The following is a 27,878-nucleotide window of genomic DNA, read 5'->3' as shown; positions in this document are numbered from 1 at the left end:
CTAGCCAATCTTCTATTCGTGCCAATATGTTACCCGCTACACCATGAGCTTTTATTTTCTGCAGTAACCTTTGATGTGGCGCTTTATCAAATGCCTTCTGGAAATCTAAGTACAGTACATCCACCGGTTCCCCTTTATCCACAGCACATGTGACCCCTTCAAAGAACTCCAGTAAATTGGTCAAACATGATTTCCCTTTTACAAAACTGTGTTGACTCTGCCTGATTGCCTTGAATTTTTCTAAATGCCCTGCTATAACATCTTTAATAATAGCTTCTAGCATTTTCCCTATGACAGATGCTAGGCTAACTAACCTACAGTTTCCTGATTTCTGTCTCCATCCCTTTTTGAATAAAGGAGTTATATTTGCTATTTTTCAATCCAATGGAACCTTCCCCGAATCTAGTCAATTTTGGAAAATTAAAACCAGTGCATCAACTACCTTATTAGCCACTTCTTTCAAGACCTTAAGGTGAAGTCCATCCAGACCTGGGGATTTGTCAGCCCACAGCTCCAACAATTTGTTCAATATCACCTCCCTGGTGATTGTAATTTTCCCGAGTTCCTCCCTCCCTTCCATTTCCTGATTTACAGCTATTTCTGGGATGTTATTTGCGTCCTCTATAGAGAGGACCGAAGCAAAGTACCAGTTTAATTCATCCGCCGTCTCCCTACTTTCCATTATCAATTCCCCAGACGTACTTTCTATAGGACCAATGCTGTTAGCTCTTTACAAAAACAGAATTACCTTGAAAAACTCAGCAGGTCTGGCAGCATCGGCGGAGAAGAAAAGAGTTGACGTTACGAGTCCTCATGACCCTTCCGCAGAACTGAGTAAAGTTAGGAGAGGGGTGAAATATAAGCTGGTTTAAGGTGAGGTGGGGTGGGGGGGGGGATGACGGAGAGAGAGAAGTTGGGGGGGTGGTGGTTGCAGGGACAAGCAAGTAGTGATAGGAGCAGATAATCAAAAGATGTCACAGACAAAAGGAACAAAGAAGACATGTTAAAGGTGGTGATATTATCTAAGAGAATGTGCTAATTAAGAATGGATGGCAGGACACTCAAGGTACAGCTCTAGTGGGGGTGGGGTGGAAAAACTGACAGGGTATTACAGTTATAGATTTAAAAATAATGGCAATAGGTGGGAAAAGAAAAATCAATATAAATTATTGGAAAAAACAAAAGGGAGGGGGAAGAAACGGAAAAGGGGTGGGGATGGGGGAGGGAGTTGTTGAATTGAGTTGTTAAAGTTGTTGAATTCAACATTCAGCCCGGAAGGCTGTAAAGTGCCTAGTCGGAAGATGAGGTGCTGTTCCTCCAGTTTGCGTTGGGCTTCACTGGAACAGTGCAGCAAGCCAAGGACAGACATGTGGGGAAGAGAGCAGGGTGGAGTGTTAAAATGGCAAGCGACAGGGAGGTTTGGGTCTTTCTTGCGGACAGACCGCAGGTGTTCTGCAAAGCGGTCGCCCAGTTTGCGTTTGGTCTCTCCAATGTAGAGACCGCATTGGGAGCAATGAACGCAGTAGACTAAGTTAGGGGAAATGCAAGTGAAATGCTGCTTCACTTGAAAGGAGTGTTTAGGCCCTTGGACGGTGAGGAGAGAGGAAGTGAAGGGGCAGGTGTTGCATCTTCTGCGTGGGCATAGGGAGGTGCCATAGGTAGGGGTTGAGGAGTAGGGGGTGATGGAGGAGTGGACCAGGGTATCCCGGAGGGAACGATCCCTACGGAATGCCGCCGGGTGGGGTGAAGGGAAGATGTGTTTGGTGGTGGCATCATGCTGGAGTTGGCGGAAATGGCGGAGGATGATCCTTTGAATGCGGAGGCTGGTGGGGTAATAAGTGAGGACAAGGGGGACCCTATCATGTTTCTGGGAGGGAGGAGAAGGCGTGAGGGCAGGCGACTGCTTTGCAGAACACCTGCGGTCTGTCCGCAAGAAAGACCCAAACCTCCCTATCGCTTGCCATTTTAACACTCCACCCTGCTCTCTTGCCCACATGTCTGTCCTTGGCTTGCTGCATTGTTCCAGTGAAGCCCAACGCAAACTGGAGGAACAGCACCTCATCTTCCGACTAGGCACTTTACAGCCTTCCGGGCTGAATATTGAATTCAACAACTTTAGATCTTAAACTCCCTCCCCCATCCCCACCCCTTTTCCGTTTCTTCCCCCCTCCCTTTTGTTTTTTCCAATAATTTATATAGATTTTTCTTTTCCTACCTATTTCCATTATTTTTAAATCTATAACTGTAACACCCTGTCAGTTTTTCCACCCCACCCCCACTAGAGCTATACCTTGAGTGTCCTGCCATCCATTCTTAATTAGCACACTCTCTTAGATAATATCACCACCTTTAACACGTCGTCTTTGTTCCTTTTGTCTGTGACATCTTTTGATTATCTGCTCCTATCACTGCTTGCTTGTCCCTACAACCACCCCCCCCCCCCCAACTTCTCTCCCCCACACCTTAAACCAGCTTATATTTCACCCCTCTCCTAACTTTACTCAGTTCTGCGGAAGGGTCATGAGGACTCGAAACGTCAACTCTTTTCTTCTCCGCCGATGCTGCCAGACCTGCTGAGTTTTTCCAGGTAATTCTGTTTTTGTTTTGCTGTTAACTCTTTACTTATTTAAGTATCTATAGAAACTCTTACTACCCATCTTTATATTGCTAGCTAGCTTTCTCCCATCCTCTAATTTTTCCCTCCTTATTAATCTTTTTGTCATTCTTTGCTGTTCTTTATAATCTTTCCAATCTTCTGACCTGCCACCTGTCTTTGTGTAATTATATGCTTTTTCTTTAATAAAAACAGAAAATACTGGAAAACCTCAGCAGGCCTGACTTCTTCAGAGTCAGACGGAGTCATATGGACTTTAAACATTAATCTGCTTCTCCCTCCACCGATGCTGTCAAACCTGCTGAGTTTTTCCAGCATGTTCTGTTACTATTTCAGATTTTCAACATTGGCTGGAAATTTGCTTTTATCTTGGCGCTTTTTCTTTAAGTTTGACACTGTCCTTAACTTTTTCAGTTAACCACAGATAGTGAGCCCTCCTCTTGGAATTTTTCTCTCTCATTGGAATGTATCTAATCTGTGTATTCTGAAATATCCCTTTAAGTGTCTGCCACTGAACTTCTATTGATATATCTCATAACCTCATTTGCCAGTTCACTTTAGCGAGCTCTGCTTTCATGCCTTCATAATTGCCCTTATTTAAATTTAAAATACGAGTCTCCCTCAAAATGAATGTAAAATTCAATCATATTATGATCGCTGCTATCTCGGGGTGTCTTCACTAGGAGGTTATCAATTAATCCTATCTCGTTGCTCAATAACAGGTCTAGCATAGCCTGCACTCTGGTTGATTCCAGAACGTGCTGTTCTAAGAAACTACCCTGAAAACTTTCTATGAACACCACATCTACGCTACCTTTGCCCATCTGATTTTTCCAGTCGATATGTAGGTTAAAAATCCCCATGATTATTGGTCTACCTTTCTGGCAAGCTCCCATTATCTCTTCTTTTATACTCTGTCCTACTGTTATGACCCAGCAATTGGTAAAGCTAGGTTATTTAAAAATCCCAGAGGGAAACTTTAAACAACTGCATTAACCTATATCTTTAAGTGGTATGTTTGAGATGCAGCTCTAAATTCAGGAATCAGACTACCAGTTCCCGAAAGGTTTTTATATCAAATTACATGAGACATTTATTAATTTACACATATACACATGGCTACAAATTACAACTATCATAACTTTTAACAAATTCCTAAATTAATCTCCACTAAGGCAACAGTAACTCCGCCTCTTCTAACAATAAAATCCCTTTCATAGTACCAATTTTATTAGTAATATAAACATTGCTTGGTCTCTGCTTGCTAGGTGCCAGGTTTCAGTCCCCTTTTTGGGTGCTCTATTCAACAAAATGCAAATGCACTCTACTTCTCTTACATCTGAAAACTAGTATACATCAAAGCACCCAGACTAGCTGGCTTTAATCCAATTAAGACACACCCACAGACTAACCCTGTATTAAAAAAAAGATTTCCAATAACGTTATATATATTAATAGCTTCATGACACCTACTGTGTAGTTACAATTAGGGGGCCTGTACACCACTCCCACAAGTGACTTCTTGCCTTTATCATTCCTCATCTCAACCCAAACTGCTTTTACATCCTGGTTTCCTGAACTTAGGTCATCCCTCTCTAATGTGGTAATACCATCATTAATTAACAGAGCCACCTCGCCACCTTTTCCTAACCTCCCGTCCTTCCTAAATATCTCATACCCTTCATTATTTAGGTCCCAATCTACGTCACAGTAGTTAAAGCACTGAAAGGAACACGACAAAAGACTCTCAGAAGTTCTAGCATGCCTGCAGGAAGCAGGGCTGATGCTGAATGAGAAATGTGAGTTCTCCAACACATCAATTTAATTCCAGGGGCACATTGTCAGCAATGAAGACATCACTGAGGACCCATAGAAAACAAAAGCTGTTAGCGAGTTCCCAACCCAATTATCTATTCTGGACCCCCAGAGATTCCTGGGATGGTGAACCAGTTGGCAACGTTTTTGCCAAATCTGGCACAGGTATTGTGACACAGCTGATGGTAAAGGCTAAGTTGTTCAAATCCCGGAGGGAAACTTGAAACAACTGTCATAATCCATTTTTGCAATTTGTAATTTCAAGATGCAGACTTTGAATTCAGTAGGAATAAGACCACCCAGTCTCGTTTTTATATGAAACTAAATTAAACATTTATTAATTTAACAACAAATTGAACACATACAGATGGCTACAACTACAAAGGGAAGGTGGTGGCAAAGTGGCATTGTCACTAGACGAATATTCCAAAGATTCAGGGTCATGCTCTAGGGACCACGGTTCAAATCCCACCATGGCAGATGGTGGAATTTGAATTCAATAAAAATATGGAATTAAAAGTCTGATGATGACTATGAAACCATTGCCAATTTTTGTAAAGACCCATCTGGTTCACTAATGTCCTTTAGGGAAGGAAATCTGTCGTCCTTACCTGGTCTGGCCTACATGTGACTCCAGACCCACAACAATGTGGTTGATTCTTAAAATGCCCTCTAAAAAAAGGGAAATTAGGGCTGGGAAATAAATGCTGGCCTAGCCAGCGATGCCCATATCCCATGAACAATTTAAAAAAAAAAATTACTACCGTAATAACTTTTTAACAAACCCCCAAATTAATCACCCAGGTAAATTCCACTAAGACAAAGTAACCCATAGACTTTAAATAGACACCAGACAAAATGTATTTGACCTTACGAATTCCAAATGAGGTTCCTTTGCAAGTTGGTTGGAGGCGTACAGGCTGGTTAGGCCTTAAATGCTACTACCTTACACACACAAACCCCGTTCTTTATATACCTAGCTTTCCCTTTGAATGTAAATTTTCCATTGTATCACTAGGTCTTTTGAACTTCGGCTCTTGGACCATAAGACATAGGAGCAGAAATTAGGCCATTTGGCCCATCGAATCTGCTCTGCCATTCAATCATGGCTGATAAGTTTCTCAACCCCATTCCCCCGCCTTCTCCCCATAACCAGCTTCTTCAATAAAACTCCTTTCATAGCACCAATTTTATTAGTAAGCTGAAAAAATAAACACATGTTTGGCTTCTTCTAGCTAAGTGCAAGATGTTACCTGTAGTCTTGAATGGTTTATTCAACAAGTGGAAATGAACACTTTACCTTACTGTTCTCCTTATTGTTCACCCAATTAACTACTCAAAATTACTATACATCAAAGCACCCAGACTAGCTGGTTTTAATCCAGTTAAGACACACACAGACACACACTTAGACACAGACCCTGACTGGAATTCTATCAAAAAAAATAATTTCCAAAAACATTGTACACATTAATACCTCTTTATGACACAGGTCACAGAACCTTTGAGACATTCACTCAAGAAAGAACAGGCATGGTGCTGGGACACACATCAAGAGCAATCATTCACTCACATCAAAGTGATGCTTCTCTTAACTGACATTCTGGCCCACTGTGACCACCCCTGCCCACTACAGATGATTCATCCACAGGCCTCTGAGTGGTCCTATTTCAACAACTACCGGATGGAAGCCCCGACCAGTGATCTACACTTCCAGAGGGCTATCAGATACAGAGACAAGGTACGCTATCATCAAAAAGGAAGCCCTTGCAGTCATGTGGGTGTACAAGAAATTTTCAATCTTCATCATTGGCCTAAAAGTCAAGAATGAAACAGACCATAAGCCACTGGCCTCATTGCAAATATGCCTCACAGAATCCAGAGATTCCACCTATTTCTCATGAGGTTCGCCTATGAGACGGTATACCTCCAGGCCAAAAACCAAACAAATGCAGACACACTTCCCAGGACCACAGTAGACATTCCGACAAAACAGGATGTCAATCTGATTGAGGAGCTTGTAACATACTCTCAATTGACAAGGCGACACTTGCCCGTGACTGCTAGTAAACACCAACAGTTTCGCCTGGAACAAATATGAGATGAGGAGCGAGCCTGCATCCGCTATTGCTGCCAACAAAGGTGGCCACAAAAGAGATCAAGCTGTGATACCATGAAAGCTTGGTTCAAACAACGAAAACACTTTACTATCATGGGCAATCTCCTGGTCTACAATGAGAGGCTGGTCATCTCAGTTTCCCTTCAACCACAGATCCTGCAAAAAATACACCAGGGCCACCTGGGCATCACCAAGTGCAGGACATGGGCCCAATCCACCATCTAGTAGCCAGGCACTTCCAGGTCAATTGAGGACACACTAGTGATCTGTCAGGTGTGTGCGCTGCACCATCAGGACTAAAAGGAGCCCCTTATCCCTACACAGTTCCCTCCAGACCATAGGAGAGGGCGGGCATCGATTTATTTGTCTTCAACAGCAAATTGTTCTTTATTGTAGTGGATTACTTTTCTAGATGGGTTGAGGTGAAGCAATTGTACACAACAAGCACAGTAGTTAAAGCAGTGTAAGAGATGTTCGCGAGCCACAGCATCCCGCACAAGATTGTGTCCAATACTAGCCCACAATTTTCAAACAAGTACTTCACCCAATTTGCCATTACATTCGGCTTCTACCACCGTACCAGCTATCCAAGATACCCACAGTTAAATGGGGAGGCTGAAAGAGGGGTCCACACTATAAAAGCCCTGCTAAAAAAGAACAACGACTTCCAAACAGGACAGTTAACCTACAGGTCCAATCCGTTACAATGCAGCCTAGCCCCTTCTGAAATCCTAATGGGCTGAAAACTCTGCACACAACTCCAGATCCTGCCGAAGAAACTTAATACCAGTATTGATAACCAAGAATTACTAGGACATCCAAGCAAGAGAGCAGTCCTAGTGGCAGAAGTAGGCTTCCGTCTACAACTAAAATTGCCACACTAGACACCTTGCCACAACTACAAAAGGTCAATAAGGTCTGGATTAAAGACCTTGAGAGAGAGAGGGCACTACCATGCGGAAAGTTGATGACCAAACCCGGTGATACCTGGTTGGCACCCCAGAGGGTATGCTCAAGAGAAACAGGAGGAGCCTCCTCCTCGTCCCTCAAAGGGTCCTTCCCACTGCACAGTGGAGAGAAATTGAGGAAGGCACCCAGATGCCAGAACAACCTCTAATTCAACAAAGTATAAGGGACTGGTACATAAAAGGTTAATGTGGGACTGAGTACAGTACCGCCCACACAGTGATGTAAGAGAACTCATGTCCCACAACTAGGGGTCAGTGTAGTTTTGGACAGAGCCATGTGTAGAAGCAAGCATGGAGATAGCTCCTATCTTGGACCTTTACGGTACCTATGTATGTAGTTTCTAGTAATTAATAAATACTTTTGAATTACCTAAGACAACAAATGCTGTAATAAGACCTACCGAACTACGCCCAACACCTTACAACAATATCAAACCTGGATACTGATTCGGGTGTACTGCAAAGTTTCTCTGAACCAGTCCAGGAAGCAGAAGGGCTGCTTGATCACACCAATTGCTTGCTTAATAATATTCCTTGTGGCAATATTGGCTGGATTTTACATTCCCCCGCCAATGGGTGTGAAGGCGAGAAGCATGTAAAATCCAGCGGATGTCCTTCCCACCACCTCGCATGATCTGTTTGAAGTTTTTTTGGGGCTGGGAGAGACATTGGGCAGTGCACCCACCCTTGGGCCATGAACTGGCCACTTAAGGGCCAAATCCTGCCACTACTGGTATTTTACCCAGGGTGGAGGGAAGCCCATGACATGTGGAAAGCCTGGCAGCTTCAGCTGTGCAGGCAGGTGGCGGGCAAGGAGGGGTGTCGCAACCCCTCTTCCCTTCCCTTCCCACCATCTCTTGAAACAGGCCTCCCACTCCCCCCCGTTGCCCCTCTCTCCGAGAACCCCAACCCTGGATTTACCTAGGCTCTTCAGGTGGTGGGACTGACTGTATCTCCAGAAGTAGTCACCATTCCCAGTTGGCCCTCCTGGGACTACAGAGCTGCCAGCCATCCAATTGGCCAGCAGCCCTCTAAGGCAGGATTTCATCTTGAGATAAGGGCAGAAGTTTCACCTTAAAGCAATTAATGATGCTCCCAGTGGTAAATTGCTGTGGGGCAGCTATGGAGATCGTAGACCATCTCCCATCTCCCACGCCCCCCCTCAACTTTTTAGCTATAGGGGCGGGGCCATAAAGAGGTACAATGACCTCCCTAACACATTGGCCTATTGTGAACTGTGATGTTGCTGTGATCTGTTGCAGCTTGAAAGGAGTACATGGCATAAAGGTTGAGGCCAATAGTGACCGTGACAACCACAGGCACTGCTGTCCGTGCCTTTGTTTGAAGCTTTGTTATTTCTGCAGCAATATGGCTCAATGACAGCCATCTTAGTGAAAAGAAGGCATTTCACACATTGCAGCTCAATAAAATTTATGTAGGAAAATTGCTTCCTGAAGACCCTTTGTAGATATCGTCTCCTGTCCAGTGCATGCTCCTCCTCCACCTCATCTTTCTTCTGTGGATAGCTTTTCCTCCCCCATACTGTTTTCCTTGCTGTTGTCCTTTCCTCCAGCCCCAAAGGCCACCTCTGCCTCTACTTCTTCCTGATGCCTCCTGAGCATATGCCTGGAAGGCTATCTGTCACGCTCTAGATACGGGATGTCTCTTCTCTCTATGCCTTTCACCAAGAACCCCAGTGCATCATCGGAAAACCCTGATACTTGCTATATCATTTCTCCTTACAGCCACAGCCCCTTTAAAATATGCAGGCTGCCTTTAGGTGGGGGGGAATGGTGACGTAGTGGTAATGTCACCGGACTAGTAATCTAGAGGTCCAGGCTAATGCTCTGGAGACATGGGTTTAAATCCCATCATGGCAACTGAGAAAATTTTAAGTTAAATTGAAAGCTAGACTCTGATGGTTATCATGAAACTATCATCAATTGTTATAAAAACCCACCTGGTTTGCTAATGTCCTTAAGGGAAAGTAATCTGCTTTCCTTACCTGGTTTGGCTTACATATGACTCCAGACCCACAGAAATGAGACTGACTCTTAACTGTCCTCTGAAATGACCTAGCAAGACACTTAGTTCAAGGGCAATGAGGAATGGCAACAATGCTGGCCTTTCCAATGACGCCCACATCCCATGAAGTAATTAAAAAATTGCACTAGCCACTTGCATTATTGAGCCCCTTCTGATGCATGCAGGAAATGAAGAGAGGGTAGGGTTGGCTGCTCACAGCAATTGTTTAAAATAGCAGGCAGTATGAATTTAATATGCTGCCTGCAATGAAGGCTAACTGTGTACCGCAATCCACAAGCCAATTTTTGGGGATTAGCAAATTTAACCTCCTTACTTTCATTGTCCATGAAATTGAACTAAAAGTACCAATAATGTATGACAAGTGTGCAAGTTTAAATTCAAACACACAGTAAGTACAGTTACAAAGTATAGGTGTGATTAGGTTTCACAGAATTAAATTTGTAGTTTTTAAAAAACTTTTGTTCAACAGCGAATTAAAATTATGAAGATTATTTTCCTCTTGAATACTTTTTCTAGGACTATGTGTGTCGTATTGCACTTAATGAAATGAATGGAATTTTTCCTGTGCTGAACCTACTGAGCTCTGAATATCCTGTCATCCAACACTTGGCACTGCAAGCTCTAATAACCATTTCCAGTGATGCAGAGAGCAGAAAGGCACTATGTCAGAATGACGGCCATGAAAGTCTTCTGCAGGTTCTTGATACACCGGTAATAAAATCAATGCAATAATTTTTTGTAAATTGTTTGTTTCATAAAAGTGTACAGTGTTTGATCCAACTGTTAACAGTATCATGCAGTAATGAAAGTAGTCTCCGTTCTTTCTTGAGCAACTGCGATATCATATGGTAGGCATTACCATCATGACCAACATACAATATTAAATATAATTTGAAATCAGTACATTTTGTCATGTGGCATCAAAATAAATTATTGATTCCATATGTCCTATATAAACAATTACTGTTGACTCAAAATTCTTTTCCAAAATGTTTAATGTTCCTCTCCTCCCACTCAAACAAACCAGTATAATAATTTTGATCCACTTGCCATTGTGGTAAATAGGAGTGCAGCTAGACACCACATTAGAAATTCATTAGCAATCCCAGATTCACTTGAAGTGTAATAGCACACCAGCTTAGCTTCCCCTTCTCAGAACAGAATGTGATCAAATCTTGAAGCTTTGTTATATGTCTATTATCAGCAGTTGCACAGACGAGAGAAAGAAAAGAAAAGCGAAAGACCATTTTAGAATTTATTTATATTTGTAACTGTTGTCAATAATGCAGACCCATTTGACCACACATGGGGGAACAAACCCTAGTGCAACTACATCAAGTCACCACGCTGTCATTTCTTGCTGTTGGGAGAAACATCTAGCAGATCAAAGGGTCGATCCTATGAACCACCAACATATTTTTACTGCGTCAATACTGATGTCAAATTGAAATGTATGATTCTGCTTGTGAATTCATTTCAATAAAGAGGCAGACTAAAATCGTCGAGCACAAGAAAGCATGGAACAAAAAGAACTTGCCTTTTCAACCCCATAGTATAGGTTGCAATATTACAATCCATTTAATCTGTAAAAAAACAAAGTTCTTTAAAGTTGCTCTGTTTCAAACGGTAAATTGAGCAAACCTCTGGAGTACAAAATTTTGTTATAATTTTCATTGATCTTATACTTTTTATTAATTATTTTAGTTTTAACAAGGTCAGTTTGAGTTGGCCAACTTAATCCCAGAAATGCGAATGTTGTCACCTCTTTAAGGGAAATGACTTGATCGCTTCCATATAGGGGTGAGCTTGCGTACCTGTACCTTTTGGCAAGCCTGTCTTCAGAATAAGAACATAAATTAAGAACTAGGAGCAGGAGTACGCAATTCAGCCCCTCGAGCCTGCCCCGCCATTCATTACGATCATGGCTGATCTCATTTTGGCCTCAACTCCAATTTCTTGCCCTCTCCCCATAACCTTTCAACCCATTACTAATTAAAAATCTGTCTATCTCCTCCTTAAATTTATTCAGCGTCCCAGCATCCACTGCACTCTGAGGTAGTGAATTCCACAGATTCACGACCCTTTGAAAAAAGTAATTCCTCCTCATCTCTGATTTAAATCTACCACCCCTTAGCCTAAAACTATGGCCTCTTGTTCTAGAATGCCCCAGAAGGGGAAACACCCGCTCCAAATATACTTTGTCTATCCCCTTTAGCATCTTATATACCTCAATTAGATCTCCTCTCATCCTTCTAAACTCTAGTGAGTATAGGCCTAAACTGCTCAATCTGTCCTCATAAGACAAGTCCTGCATCTCTGGAGTCAATCTAGTGAACCTCCTCTGAACCGCTCCAGTGCAACTACATCCTTCCTCAAGTAAGGGGACCAAAACTGTGCACAGTACTCCAGGTGCGGTCTCACCAATGCCTTGTACAGTTGCAACAACACTTCCCTATTTTTATACTCTATTCCTTTAGCAATAAATGCCAAAATTCCATTTGCTTTCCTTATTACCTGCTGTACCTGCATACTAGCTTTCAGCGATTCATGCATGAGGACACCCAGATCCCTCTGCACTGAAGCATTCTGAAGTTTCTCTCCATTTAAATAATAAGTCGCCTTTTTATTCTTCCGACCAAAATGGATAACCTCACACTTATCCATGCCAAATTTTGGCCCATTCACCTAACCTGTCCATATCCATTTGTAAATTTCTTATTTCTTCTTTGCAACTTACTTTCCCACCTATTTTGGTGTCATCTGCAAATTTAGCTGTAGTACCTTCTATCCCTGAATCCAAGTCATTAATATAGATTGTAAATAGTTGGCGCCCAAGGACCGAACCCTGTGGTACCCCACTAGTTACTGCTTGCCATCCAGAAAAAGACCCATTTATCCGGTCCCTCTGTTTTCTGTTAGTTAGCCAATCCTCTATCCAAGCTAATATATTACCCCTAACTCTGTGTGATCTTATCTTGTGTATTAATCTTTTGTGCGGCACTTTATCAAAGGCCTTCTGGAAGTCCAGATATACTACATCTACAGGATCTCCATTATCCACTTTGCTTGTCACATCTTCAAAGAACTCTAGCAAATTAGTCAAACACAATTTACTCTTCGTAAAAACATGCTGACTCTGATGGATTGCATTTTGACTTTCCAAATGCCCCATTACTACTTCCTTAATAATGGATTCCAACAATTTCCCAACGACAGACATTAAACTAACTGGTCTATAGTTTCCTACTTGCTGCCTCCCCGCCCTTTTTGAACAAGGTCGTTATATTAGCATTTTTCCAATCCACTAGAACCTTTCCAGAATCCAGGGAATTTTGGAATATTATAGCCAATGCATCCACTATCTCCACTACCACTTCCTTTAGGACCCTGGGATAGGCCATCAGGTCCTGGGGACTTGTCAGCCTTTAATCCCAATAGTTTGCTCAGTACTTTTTCTCTAGTGATGGTTCTAAGTTCCTCCTCTATTTCCTCTACACTACCTGTTACTATTGGGGTGGTACTAGTGTCCTCCACTGTGAAAACTGAGGCAAAATATTGATTAAGCGTCACTGCCATTTCTGCATTCCCCACTATTAACTCCCCAGTCTTGTCCTCCAAGGGACCAACATTCACTTTAATTAACAGTCTGTTGTGGGATAGCTTGCATGACTGGTAAGCACACACAATTTTTGTCCTGTATATCCTGCAACCTCATTGTTTTGGTTTAGTTTGATATTTTATTTAATTCTATGAGCAAATCAGTTTGGGAGGTTTGAGGAATAAAAACTCCACGGAAACAGCTGTTCAATGCGACTAACAGAATAGGTTAAAGATAGTATTAGATTAAAGGAAAAGGTTTAGAATGTTGTCCTAAAGCGTAGTCAGATCCTGGATTCAGAGGATTTTAGAATTCCACAAAGGATAACCAGTGAGTTAATAGAAAATAGAATATGAAAGCAAACTAGTAAGAGACATAAAAAGTTTGTAAGAACTTCTATAGGTATGTAAAAAGGAAGAGATTAGCAAAAGAAAATCTGGGTCATTATATTAGGGAATAAGGAGACGGCAGAGACATGAAACAAATACTTTCTATCAGCCTTTATGGTAGAAGACATAAAAAACAATCCAAAAATTGTGGGGCACCAAAATCCAGTGAGAATAGGTGACCTAAAGAAATTAGCATTAGTAAAGATATAGTACTGGAGGAGTTAATGGGGCTAAAAGCCACCAAATCCCCTAAACCCGATAGCTTACACACTAGGAATTTAAAAGAGGTGGCTATAGAATTAGTGGTTGCATTGATTTTGATCTTCCAGAATTCCCTAGATTTTTAGAAGCATCCTACAGTTTGCAAGGTAGCAAATTCAACCCCACTATTGAAGAAAGGAGGGAGGGAGAAAACATAGAACTATAGGCCAGTTAGTCTGACATCATTAGTCAGAAAAATGCTAAAATCTATTGTTAAGAATGTCATGACAGGGTAATATGGATCTATGAAATGGCAATCATGTTTGATAAATCTGTTGAAGTTTTTTGGAATTGTTAGTAGCAGAGTAAGTGAAGGGGAACCAGTGGATGTAGTGCATTTGAATTGTCAGAAAACATTCAGTAAGGTGCAACACTAGAGGTTATTGGACAAAATTATGACCCATAGTCTTGGGAGTAATATATTAGCATAGGTTGAGGATTGATTAACGGGCAGAAAACAGAGAGTAAGAATGAATGGGTCTTGGCTTTGTAGGCTGTAACTAGTAGGATACCCAAGGATCAGTGTTTGGGCCTCAGCTATTTACAATCCATATCAATGACTTAGATGAATGGACTGGGTATAATGTATCTAAGGGCTGAATTTTCTGGTTGGCGGGGGTGCGGAGCAGGAGCGGATGGGCGCAGACCTGATCGCTGCTCGTGATCTGGTCTGTACCACCATTTTACGTGGGTGGGCCAATTAAGGCCCGCCCAGCATACTTCACGACTCCTGTGCATAGTGGGAGTGGGCAGGTGGCAGCGGGTGCACTTAGGCCACCAGGTCCAATGGCAACCTGGCGGCCTACATAAAGGAAGGCCCTGGCAGCCTCGGAAAGGCTACTCGCAGTGGCTGGGCGAAGGGCTGTGCAGAAGGGCAATGATGTTCATGCAGTTTGGAGGGTAGGCCATCGGGGCAGACCAGGCCGGAGGGTAGCCCTTCAGGGCAGGCCAGGCTGGAGGATAGCCCTTCAGGGCAGGCCAGGCAGGAGGGTAGGGCGGGGGCCAGTGTGCCCATTGTTTTCCGGATGACTGCCATGCTGCCCTCCTCGAGGAGGTAGCAGCATGGCGGGAGGTGCTGGTTCTCCAGGATGGGAGGAGGAGGCCCCCTCACATGACGAAACGTGCCTAGGAGGAGGTGGTGAGCTCCCGCGACGTGGTGCGGCGCACCTGGATCCAGTGTCGCAAGCGCTTCAATGACTTGTTGCACCCTGGCAGGGTGAGTAGCAGGTTGGCACTGGTCATTTAACCCAGCAGGTCGGCTTACCCCCCTGCTGCCCCTCGCAAGCCTGAGTGTAGTGACTGCATTGAATCGTTGGCGGTATGTGTCCTTTGCTGGGTGGGCCAGCAGATGTTGCCCATGCTGAGGTCAGCCTGAGAGGATGTGTTTTGCCCTCGCAGCATGTGTTACACTTAGTCCCACATGACTGGTTTGGGGGCAACCTGGAGGAGCTGCACCTAGGCACCGTGCTTGAAATGCAGGACATGTCCAAGTCAGGGTGATGACATGTTTGGAAGGGAGCTTCAAGGTGGCATGGCAACGAACCATCTGCTGCGCTCTGCGCTCCATGTGCTTGCGCCTCCTTGCTATGGAAGGATATACTATGTGGTGCCTAATGTGATGTAGGCAGCACGTGTCCAAGGGGTGGGTGGGGAACAGGCCTAGCATCTTAGTGTGGGTGTTCGACAACAGCGGGGTGAGGAGGCACTGGAGCCCTGATATGTCCACTCTGGTTGGGGTGGGCCGTGTGCAAAGCGAGTCCATGTGCAATTTGCTCGTCTCATTTTCGGGAGAAGAATGCTCATAACGCAGCAGAGTGTGCGAGGACTGGCGGCGGCCAGGTGCACATCGCCATTCTTAGCCGGTTCGAGCAGGAGGCCCTGGATTTGGAGAGGTGCCATGCGCCCAGGCCCACTGGTGTCAGTGAGGCTGGGGTGCCACGGCCAGGTATTTATGCCCAATAGTGAGGTCAGCATTGTTCTCCCAACAGTCATAGCAGTGCTGAATGTTAATTGATTTAATTTCACAACATGGCTTGACCATTGCTTATGGAAGGATGAGCGCATAATGATCCGGGGGACAGGGATGCACTTTGTCATTGTCTCCACATTAACTGATCCACTGTCCTCGTTCTTCCTTTCAGCATCATCAGAGCAGGGCCAGGAGGAGGAGCAACAGAGGCTTCTCTCACACCTGAGGGGCCTGAAGCCTCACCAGCGTCACACCATCTCTGCGAGGCAGGCACCAGCGCAGATACTAGCACCTCAGTGGGAATTCGAACATCGGCTAGTGTCCCACGGCACAGCGGTGAGGGCAATTCACAGTTGCTGGAGGGGCTGGTAGAGACAGAGTGTCCATGGCGCCAGCAGGAGGACTTCAGGGGACCAGGCACATGATCAGTTGGTGCCTGATGATGTGCCATTGGAGTCGTCCGCAACACAACAGGGGCAGGAAATGCGGCCAGGTGTGCAGGAGCATCTGAGGGAGATACATGAGGCTATGCTTGGCTTGGTCTCTGTGGTGGAGGAGTCTACGCGGACGATCGCCTAAGCAATGAGCCACATGTCCGAGTGCCATGTGTCCTCCAAGGAGATAGTGGCGACTCTCATGGAGCGGCTCCTCCAGGAGCCCTGTCATGGCTTCCTGGGGGTGTGCTCTGACCAGCAAGCCCTCACATTGGCATTGACCTGAGCTGGTCACTGCCAGTGTGGGAGATGGTCTGGGCATCAAGTTTCCCAGCTCGGTGCCCATCCATCCACAGTGAGCAGGGAGGTCTAAAGCGACCTCACATCAGCACAGCAGCTGCCTGTCGTCTCTGTGGGTACCTCTCAGGGCGCTCCGGATGAGGGCGGCAGCTCCTCCGCCCCTCTCCCAGTGACCATAGCATCCGGTCAGGCTGCGATGACTGGGGAGATACCAGCTCTGGAACTGGCAGCTCCCTCCCAGGCAGGGTCAGCACAGACTCCACGTGCCAGAGGACGACCGCCAAGGTCATCGAGGCCAACAGGACAGCAGAGTCAGCAGGCTATCTCAGATGCCACCCTGAGTGATGGGGCAGCACCAAGACGCAGCATCCGGAAACGAAAACATAAGGCACCTTAGGGACACCACAGATTTTTCACTGGTGCGTTTGTGTTGGCCCAAGATGAGGTCCTTATGATTTGTTCTGATTTGTAACACTATTGTCTTTTTTGCATAATTTTGTTTGCTTGACATATTAAATTCAGACATGTGACCATGGCTGAGGGTGCCTCTTTTTTTCTGCATGTGTATGGTTTCCAAAAATGTGATGGGTGCTTTGTTGGAAATTCAGCTTTATTAACAAGGCCCTTAGTTACTGTTCCCAACCTGGTAGATTTTGCACTTAGGCGTCAGGTATGGAGCCCATGCTTGTCTTGGAAGTCCATCTGTGGTGTGCTAGCTGAAGGTTCATTGGATTAAAGCCTCCTGGGTGTCCCTACCTCCCTGCAGTATGCCCGGGTCAGCATCTACCCCCTCAGCATTTCCCTGTGCATGCTCATCCTCGGACTCACTGCTGGACTCATCGTGTGCAGCCGCAGCCACTGCGTCGACATCTTCATCGTCCACTGCGTCCCCCCTTTCCAGCGCAAGATTGTGGAGAGCGCAGCATGCTACCACTATCACCGACACATGATCTGGGGGGTTCTGGAGTGTGCCTCCTGAGCGGTCCAGGCATCAGAAGCGCATCTTGAGAAGACCGATGGTTCTCTCCACCACAACCCTTGTGGAGGCGTGGCTCCTATTGTACTGCTGCTCAGCTTTTGTCCTAGGATGGCAGAGAGGCATCATGAGCCACCTTCTGAGGAGATAGCCCTTGTCACCCAGCAGCCATCCATCAAGCCAGGCTGGAGCACTGAAGAGCCCTGGCACCTGGGAGTGTCTGAGGATGTAGGTGTCGTGGGAGCTGCCTGAGTACCTTGCACAGACTTGCAGAATCAGCATCCTGTGGTCACACACCATCTGCACGTTCATGGAGTGGAAACCCTTCCTGTTGATGAAGGCACCGGGCTCACCTGCTGAGAGTGTGAGCAGAACGCAAGGCATTGCGTGGAATGTTTGTGTGGTGAGTGGAGCCGTAGATGGGATGAGGACGTGAGCTCCATGGATATGAGCCTGATGGAGATGTGAGGGTGTGTGTGAGAGTTAGTGGTGTCCTTTGAGGTGTGAGATCCATGTGGATGTGTGATGAGTTTTTAAGTGTATGAGTTGCGAGTGATGAGATGGTTGACTTAGCCTTGTGGAACAGATGAGAGCATTCATCCTGTTCCTGCACTGGATGGCTGTCCTCCTATGTGCTCTGGTGGCACTGACCGCTGCTGCCACCGCCTTCCAGGCCAAATTGGTGACTCTGGGACGTCCTGCAGTCAGAATAGGGGTAGAGGACACCGCGGCGGCCTTCCACTGCATCCAGCAGGTACCCCAGAGAAGCATCACTAAATTTGGGGATTGCCGTCTTCTTTGCTTTCTGTCACCTGGAGCAGTTCTGGTCTGAAGACATGAAGTAGGCATGTGCTCTGGTGCACCTTAAATATGGTACCCGGAGCAAGAAAGTAATGAAGTCACAGTGTGGTGGGCAAATCCGGCCTGCCAGCCAGAGATCCGGTGTGTTTCCTGTGAATGAGTTATTAATGAGGCGGGATGCACCAGGAATGTGACGATATGGTGCAAAAGCCTCCATTGTGGCCAGAGGGTAAAACGTCCTTTTTCCTGCCCGCTACTGCATTTAGTCAAATCTGGGACGATTCTGCCCTTAGGGCTGAATACATTAAATCTCCAATTAGACAGTCTATCTAAAATTGGATTTTTTCATTACGTGATTGGGTGTACAATTCAGGTGAGGCATGTGATTATAGTTCACTGGCCTATTTAAAATAGGATGCTTATTCAATTTGCTGTGTCTACCAGCTCATTGGCCAATTTCCATGACACTAGTGGACATGGTATGAAATCATGTTATGCAATTACAATTTACTTCCAGTTGCAAGTTCCTGCTGGAGTTTACTTGCTTGATTTAATTGGTTATTCAGACTCCAGAAAAAAATACTTTACAAAGTAGAAGACAGTTTTGCAATTTATGATTCATATTTTTTATGATGATATGAAGAATATTTAACAATTTTTGCAAGACCATATTTTAATTGTAAGTGATTGAATTTAATTTTTTTCTCCTAGGACCTTAGTGATCTTCATGCAGATACTTTGCATGTACTGGCAAACTGTCTGGAAGAGACACAGAATGTTACAATCATCCGTGACTCAGGAGCCCTGGAAAAGTTTTTGTTTTTTGTAGAAACGTCCAGTCTTCCAGAGGCACAGAAGCATGCAACAAACGCAATAACCAGATCAGCTCGTAACAGTATGTCAGAACTTAATTTTGCAAAATACAATTAAGATACAATATTACCTAGATTGAAACAATTGGAAATTTCTATAGGTTATTATTTGATCAAAAATAATTCTTAGAACTCTAGGTATAAATAATGCTCATTTTTTGTCTACTGTCACTGATATGTGCAATATAGCACAGCATATTTTTGTATGAAAAGTAAATGATTATCAATAAGTAGTATCAAAGACAGATAGATTTGCACTGGGATTTTTAGAAAGTGCGGTCTTCTGGATGGAAGGCCTGTTGTATGCTCACTTTTTAAACTTCTTTGTAGTTTAATGCTAATTGTCTACTTGCCATATTTTGCAAATATGGCCTTGTGAGCATCATGGACTGAGGCTGAAGCACTCCCTAACTTGTAATAAAACGACAATGGCAATGCCTCACTTGCCACACTCCTGCCCCCTCCCTCCAACTTGATTTTTAAATGCTGCTGGTGTATATTCCTAGCTGGAACATGATTTTATAGTTGTGCACTGCACGATTTGTAGTCACACCACAAAACATGACCCAAAAGCATTGTAAGTGCACAAGAGAATTAGAACAAATTTTGTCATTATTTTTGCAATTTGACACTTTCTTGTGCCAGTATATTAGAAACTTATTTTACCAAAGTCATTGGTGATTTGGTCAATTTCACACATGTTTAATAATGTACTTGAAAAGACCACACGTTACAACATATGGCTTAAAGGTAAGCAACTCTAATGAAAAGTTAGACAGAAAAGTGATGAATCAATAGCCTTAAAAAATTAAAAATTTGAAAACATCTTTGAAGGGATGACCAGTAGTAACTGTCAGCCTGGGTGGAACTGGATATGGAATTTCCAAAAACATTGAAAAATTTAACATAATTCAATTTAATTCCTTCCCCCAACACACTGGCCTTGTAATTGAACATGCACCACAAGAAATCAGAATATGTACAGTTCACTGAAGTATAATATGAAGACAGTGCTTCTCCTCCATACAAAGAACAAAACAGTGCAGAAACTGATAAAAGCTGTAAAAAAGGCACGTGTGGCTCTGGTTGTAGTTGGCCATTTTTGAATACCAGGAGCAGCTCTTAGCTCCATTTTCCTTTTTCCTTCCTTTCTAGTTCTGTTGCTGTCGCATTTCTTGCTAAGAATTTGCTTATGGTATCATTTATTTTCTTTCGTATAATGTCAAATGAGATGTTGAAGAATCAATATTCAAATCTTATTTTAAATGCTGTTATATTTGCATGCTGCAGCCCTTTTAAAATTATAACACCAGGAAGCAGAGTCACTCGTGCTAATCCACAAAGTAACAGTTCCTCTAGATACACTTGCTTTGGGAAAGAAAAAAGAGAAAGCCAATAACTGCAATGTTGGCAGTAGAGTGCCACATTAAGGGATATCGCAACATGAGGAAAATGATTAGGCCACTGAGCCCCTTGAGTCTGCTCCCCTATTCAATTTAATCATAGGTGATCTGCCCCTCATTTCCATTTACCAACCTGAGCTCCATACTCCTTATACCCTTACTGAAAATAATCTATTTCAGTCTTGAAAGCTTGAAATATCCCAGTAGCAAAACCCTTTGGGGAAAAATATTTCCAGATTTCTACTGCCTTTTGTGTGAAAAAGTATTTCCTGATTTTGCTTCTCAATGGCCTAGCTTTACATTTAAGACTGTCTGCCTGTTCTTGATTCTTCTACCGAGAGAAATAATTTCTCCGTAGCTACCCTGTCAAATCCTTTTAACATTTTTAAGCTCCTTGATTGGATCATTTCTCAGTCTTCTATATTCAAGGGAATACAAGCCAAGTTTATGCAACCTGTCCTCCTAATTTTAACCATCTAAGTCTGGTATCGTTCTGATTTACCTGCCTCTTCCTCTATAGTGATGTTAGATAGAAATCCTGTTTACGACTGTGTTAAGAGAAAAATATTGGTAATATTAAGCGGCTGTTTCTGAGATCTACATAATTAAAAGAGAATATTACTGCAGAAGAAAACATTTTCAAAGTAAATTATTTTAATTTAAAATTGTGTCAAAACATTTTTAAAAAGTCTTTTACAATTGCTCCTGAACCTGGACACTTGGTCGTCGATCTTTCCCACGGACTCCACTTAATCTATGCCAACTTCATTCCACCACAGGATCATAATGTTTAACTTTCACTTTCTAACATGGTCTCCTCCATATCCCCAGTTTACAACCAAGACAGTTCTCTCCTCATCTTTTCCATGCCGATGTAACCATTTTTAAAAAATTATCCATTCATGGGATGTGGCTGTTGCTGGCTGGGACAGCATTTATCGCCCATCCCTAATTGCCCTTGTTCAGACGACATTTGAGAGTCAACCACATTGCTGTGGGTCTGGAGTCACATGTAGGCCAGATCAAGTAAGGACGACATATTTCCTTCCCTAAAGGACATTAGTGAACCAGATGGGTTTTTTTTACAATAATCAACAATGGTTTCACGGTCATCTTCAGACTTTTAATTCCAGATTTCTTTAATTGAATTCAAATTCCACCATCTGCCATGGTGGTATTTGCACCCTGGTCCCCAGAGCATTACCATGGGTCTCTGGATTACTGGTTCAGTGACAATAGCACTATGCCACCACCTCCCCTAAATGCTCTGTGAACATTCACATTTTAGCTGAACCTATTACTTCCATCTCCCCTCTTTGTCTTGGGCCTTTATCACTTGACTCTCTCCTGTTATTTGCTCATGTCACTTTAATTTTTCCCAATTCAGATATTTTGGCCCCGATCCATGACTAAAGTCTCTCAAGCTCCAATGATATCAGCTTTTTAAAAGTGATATATTCTTATCAAGGTGAAATATCCTCATCAGAAATTGTGAATCATGCCAACCTCACACCTGAACCATTTACTCCATGTTGTACCACACTCTAGGGCTGCGATTCTTCGGCGCCGCCTACCGCCAGGATCTTCCAGTCCCGCCAAAAGTCAATGGACTTTTAGCTGGCCTGCCAGATATCCCGCGGTGGGTCCTGCCATGGCGGGACCGGAAAATTCCAGCCTTGGAATCTGCAGTGGATCAACAATCAATGTCCCTCCTTGTATTCACTCGTGAATTAAGTCCTTACCATTGATGATCTTATTGCAAATGAAAATCCATTATTTGAGAAGGGAGGGAGGGAGAAGTTAAGTAACTACAGACTGATCAATTTAACAGAAGTTGTGGAGAAGTTACTGGAATCTATCATCAGGGACAGAGTGACTGAACACTTGATTAAAGAGAACTGAAACTTGAACTTGAAACGATTAAAGAAAATAAGCATGAACTGATTAAAGATTCGCATAATAAGCATGAAACGATTAAAGAAAATAAGCATGAACTGATTAAAACTGATTAAATGGATCTGTAAAGAGTAGATCATGTCTGACTAGTTAAATGTTTTGAGAAGATCACTGGCATGCAGAAGTGTCTAAGGATGTTATCTACATGGACTTTCCAAAGGCATTTGATAATAGCGTATCACCCATAGATTATTAGCAAATTTGAGAGAGCATGGAATAGGAGGTAACCATGTGACAAGGGTTGGTAATCAGTTGGAAGGTGGGAGACAGACAGTAAGGAATAAAGGGAAATCTCAAAAATTTGAACAGGCTAAGCAAGCCATTTCATACTGCAGTTATGGAGTGGCTACGCAAGTGCTGCTATCAGTCCAAAAAGACGTTCTGCCCACCCACAATTGAGCAACGTTGTGTATGAATTTCAGTGTTGGTATGATGCCAGGTACATAGGCTGCACCTCCCAATGATTGGTTGATCGAAACATTACAACATCTTCCTCTGACTCATAATAGGCAGAGTACAGACTGTAATCAACCAACCTGAGTTTGCAAAAGCCAAAACAATACTTCCAGTGTTAGATGTGATTGGGCAGCAGTTGCTGAACAATCCTGAGTGCGCAAATAGCTACACTAACAACCAATTTAAGATAATTAGTCAAGCTCGAAATATGGTTCATTTACACTTGCTAGAAGCAACATACATTCATAAGCAAGGACCCATTGCCTGTAAACAAAGGGATTATATTTAAGCCCTGCACCTTTATTGAATTACCTGGAAGCATGGAGAGCCTATAATTCCTCATTTCTTTCTGCATGGCAACACCTCAGCCAATCATAGTCGATTTGCCTAACAATCAGCATCCCTTTCTCCTGGAATTTTCTTCCATCTATCCTGATGAGGGCATGATGAAAAGCTTCAGCAACATGTATCTCTTTACAGCAACAATAAAGGGAAAGTTCTGTGATTAGCAGGATATGACGTGTTGTTTTGCAGGGATCTATACTGTTAGGATCATTTCAATGATTTGAATGAAGGAATAGAGAGTTGTATATCTTAAGTTACATTAGAAGGCATAATAAGCTGTATAGATGTGCCCAGAATTTACCAAGGTTCATAGGCAGACTAAATGGGGCCAGATTTTCATCCCTGGGTCGGGAACATGGCTGCTGATTCAGTTCTAGGTCTCGACCCTGTGTCTCATCAGTGTCACTGACATGACACAATTTTCAAATGGAAATGTACTAAATGGCCCAGGGACAGGTTCAGTGCCCAATGGGCAGCACCCGATTTTCTGATGTTTCCCTGGAGGTTGGTCCTCACTGAGGCTCAAACCGAGAGGCAGCAGATTTTCTTCCTGCCCAGAAACTGCCTACCCCCCACCAACGCTCCCCTCAGAAGACTAAAGGGGCATGGCTATAAGTGGCAGTGGCGATGAGAGATCGCAACATGGGTCCAGTGCTGCAAGCACCTCACTGACCTCATAAGATCTAGAAAGGTGAGTGGCAAGTGGTACCCAGGCCTCCAACTCTGTGCAGAGCAGCATGTACATGAGCTCAACAGACTGTGTCCATAATGTTCCCGAACATTGTCAGAGCAAATGCCTAGTCACATCACTGAGATGTCAGTGACCCTCTTGAAGAACCATATGCAGCACCACTCTGAGTGGCTGCAGGAGCAACATGCTGACATGCACGGAAAGAGTGAAATTCTCTGATGTATGGAATGCTCAGTATTGCTGAAGGCACAGAGATGAAAGGAGTTCTAGAACTCAGCTGCCCATATCTTAACCTGCGCCAAGTCTCATTGACCTAAAGGACTTACTTTGGCTCTCAGTCAAGTAAGGGCTGATATTAAAATTCTCATTCTTGTTCTCAAATCCCTTCATGGCCTCACCCATCCCTATCTTTGATTTCTCCCACAGCCCTCTGATATTTCTGTGCTTCTCTAATTCTGACCTCTTAAAATCCCTGATTTTAATCACACCACCATTGGCAGCCATGCCATCAGCTCCCTGAGCCATAAGCTCTGGAATTTCTCCCTACCCCTCTCTGCCTCTCTACCTCGCTTTACTCCTGACACTCCTTAAGACCTACCTATTTGACTAAGCTTTTGATCATCTTACCTAATATTTCCTTAGGTGGAACAGTGTCATGTTTTGTTTTATAATGCACCTGTGAAGTGTATTGGGACATTTTACTCCATTAAATGTGCTATATAAATATAACTTGTTGTCGAACCAAGCCAAAACTGGTAAGAATCTTCTAATTTTCACCAAACCCAAATTTATGTTACATTTATTTAGATGTCTACTTATTAGCCTATGGTAAATTTATGTATTAAGCCAATGATCATTTAAGTATTGTGACAAGTTTTTTTTGAAGGAATTGTAAAATCATAAAATATTTTTTTTTATTTGTTTCGTGGGATGCGAGCATCACTGGTGAGGTGTGTGTTTATTGACCATCCCTAATTGTTCTGAGAAGATTATGGTATGCTCCCATCTTGAACCACTGCAGCCTGTGTGATGTAGCCACATCCACAGTGCTGGTCAGAAGGGAGTTCCAGGTTTTAGACCCAGAAACAGTGAAGCAACAGCAATAAAGTTCCAAGTCAGGATGATTTTTTATTCGTATTGCTAGGGAAACAGTTATAGTTTGATGTTGAGGTTGCCACCTGAGGAAGCAGAGCCAACACACTAAACACTGCCTCACACACCGTGGTCTACCCAGCAACTACTCAGTCTGACTCAGGAGCCTCCATGCAAATGTGGTAGATATACCTCTGGCCATCCATGAGGATTATTTCTGGGACGTTGAGACAAACATAGCTGAGTGGCTTCCTGTGCTAGCACATATTGAACCTCCTGATGTCCGCAGGATAAACATCCTCCTCAAAGAACATCACCGGCTGACAGCTAACGAAGCACTCCAGTTGACAAAAGACCTTAAAAAAAACCCACGCACTCATCTGAAATCCTGTTAGTCCCTACTAGAACACACTCCACACCATACAAACTGATGATAGCACCACTTCTCGATGGCATACCTCCTGGTTGACTGCAGACATCATCAGCTGCAACCTGGGGTGGAATTTTCCATTCCCGCCAATGGTGAGAATCATGGTGGGCAGGGCACTAAATTTGGCATGATTGAAAAAGTTAGTTTTCCGCTGGCAGAAAATTAGTTTGGAATTTCGTTCTCCTCACTTTGCTGGTGGGTTAAAAGTGGGTCGAGTTTCCTGTTGAGCTATGTCAGGAACCACATTTGCAATCATTTGCACCTCATGAATGCTCATTAAAAGGCCAACTTGCCAGAATTGAATCCCCCTCCAAATTAAGTGACCCGCCGGACGAAAATTAGAATGGTCTGTTTTACAACTGTATATAAGTGGCTTGCACCTGGAGAGCTTCAGTTTATCCATAACTTGGAGGTCTGTAGACTCTGCTTTCGCCTTCCTTTAAGACCATAACTGCAAAATATCGGGTGTCTATAGCACAAGCTGCGCCAAGGCTGGGCATGGAAGGCCTGACCAGCAGGAGGAGTGAGAGGGAGGCAGGACTGGGAGGGGGCGGGGGGGACATGATGCGGAGGGGTGAGACGGAGGCAGGACTGGGTAGCGGGGAACACAAAAGGGGAGGGGTGAGAAGGAAGCAGGACTAGGGGCTGGTCAAGGAACAGAATGCAAGAGTGAAAGACTGTCCAGAGGCAAGAGTCATAAAACTGTCCATGGAAGAGTAAGAGACTGTCCTGGGGCTGAGGCTACACTATTGGGGGCATATGGAAGAGACAGACCTGGGGCTTAGGCCACACTGTCAGGGGCATATTGAAGAGACTGTCCTGGGGCTGAGGCCATGGCTGGGATTTTCCGTGCCCACTGGCATTGAGCGTGCTGGGTGGTGCGAGCAGACAATATGGCGAGAGGGCCAAAAATTGGTTTCACGACTTCCCTGTGTTCCCTGCCATCGAACTTCGGGAACCTCATATATCAGCATATCATTGTAAGGCCAGACTCATCCTGCCCCGTTGGATCGTCCGCCCATGTTGGTGGGAAAACATGTCGACGTGTTTCACAACATATATAAGGCGTGCACTTGGCGGGCTGCACTTCGCTCGGGATTCCAAGGTTTGTTTGACTCTGTCTTCTGTGTGTTAACCAATCCTCAATCCATGCTAATACATTACTCCCAATAGCGTTAGCTCCTATCTTATGCAATAACTTTTTATGTGGCACCTTATCAAATGGCCTTCTGGAAATCCAAATACACTACATCTACCGGTTCCCCTTTATCGACTCTACTTGTTATATCCTCAACGAACTCTAGGAAATTTGTCAAACATGATTTCCCTTTCACAAAACCATGTTGACTCTGTTTGATTCCGTTAAGCTTTTCTAAATGTCCTACTATTTTTTTCCTTAATAATGAACTCTAGCATTTTCCCAACGACAGATGTTAGGCTGACTGGCCTATAGCTTCCAGCTTTTTGTCCCCCTCCCTTCTTGAACAGGGGTGTCACATTAGCGGTTTTCCAATGTGCTGGGACCCTCCCGGAATTCAGTAAGTTCTGGAATACTTCAACCAATACCTCCACTATCTCTGCAGCCACATCCTTTAAAACCCTTGGATGCAGGCCATCAGGTCCTGGTGTCTTGTCTGTCTTTAGTCCCATTAGTTTGTTAAATACTTTGTCCCTCGTGATAGAGACTGTTACAAGATCTTTCCTCCCATTAGCCCCTTGCTGATTTGGTATCTTTGGAATGTTTATAGTGACCTCCACCATGAAGACTGATGCAAAATATTGGTTTAAATTATCTGTTATCCCCATTATCAGTTCTCTCGTTGCATCCTCCAAGGGTCCCACACTCACTTTAGCCATTCTCTTTTTATATACCCGTAGAAGCTCTTGCTGTTTGTTTTTATATTTTTTGCCAATTTACTTTCATAATCAATTTTCTAAGAACTAAGTCCCACTGAGGTACATGTATCTGCGCTGGTGGATGGTGCAGGTGAATGCAGTGACGGTTCTTCATCAGATGTTTGGTCTGCCTCCTCATCTGAGGTGGTGCAAGGGCTGGGGCTGAGTCATTTGCAAGAGGACCTCCTTCACCTTTTCTTACTGGTACCTCGAATAAAGAGAAGAGATAACTAGCGATTGACTAGCCAGGCTCCTATATTATAGATCACTCACAGACATTGTCCACATGTGGTCAGTGAATACTGGATGTACCCTCACTGGCTTGTTGGGGAGGTTAATCTTGCCTTACACGCAGAAACAATCCCTATCCTCTCTAGCCAGCTCTGCGGCCTGTTCCTCGGAAGCGGAGAGTGCCCTCAACTCCGGGATCTCTCCTCTGGCCTCGGC

The 27,878-nt window shown here is 43.9% G+C and overlaps 1 protein-coding gene across 6 annotated transcripts in view; it reads left to right on the top strand.

The window, feature by feature from the left end:
- The window catches only part of armc3 (armadillo repeat containing 3), a 177,509-nt gene that overhangs the window by 71,625 nt on the left and 78,006 nt on the right, over positions 1–27,878 (top strand). For 5 of the 6 annotated variants that reach the window (XM_078538239.1, XM_078538235.1, XM_078538252.1 and 2 more), the window contains 2 exons: positions 10,079–10,273; positions 19,002–19,185. In XM_078538239.1, coding sequence (XP_078394365.1) covers positions 10,079–10,273; positions 19,002–19,185 — 379 coding nt within the window. The remainder of the gene's footprint in view (positions 1–10,078; positions 10,274–19,001; positions 19,186–27,878) is intronic. The other variant, XM_078538263.1, reaches the window with a different exon arrangement.

Source organism: Cetorhinus maximus, chromosome 3, assembly GCF_964194155.1.
Source record: "Cetorhinus maximus chromosome 3, sCetMax3.hap1.1, whole genome shotgun sequence".
Lineage (NCBI taxonomy): Eukaryota > Metazoa > Chordata > Chondrichthyes > Lamniformes > Cetorhinidae > Cetorhinus > Cetorhinus maximus.
The sequence above is the reverse complement of the archived record's forward strand: the minus strand, read 5'-3'. Positions and strand labels throughout refer to the sequence as shown.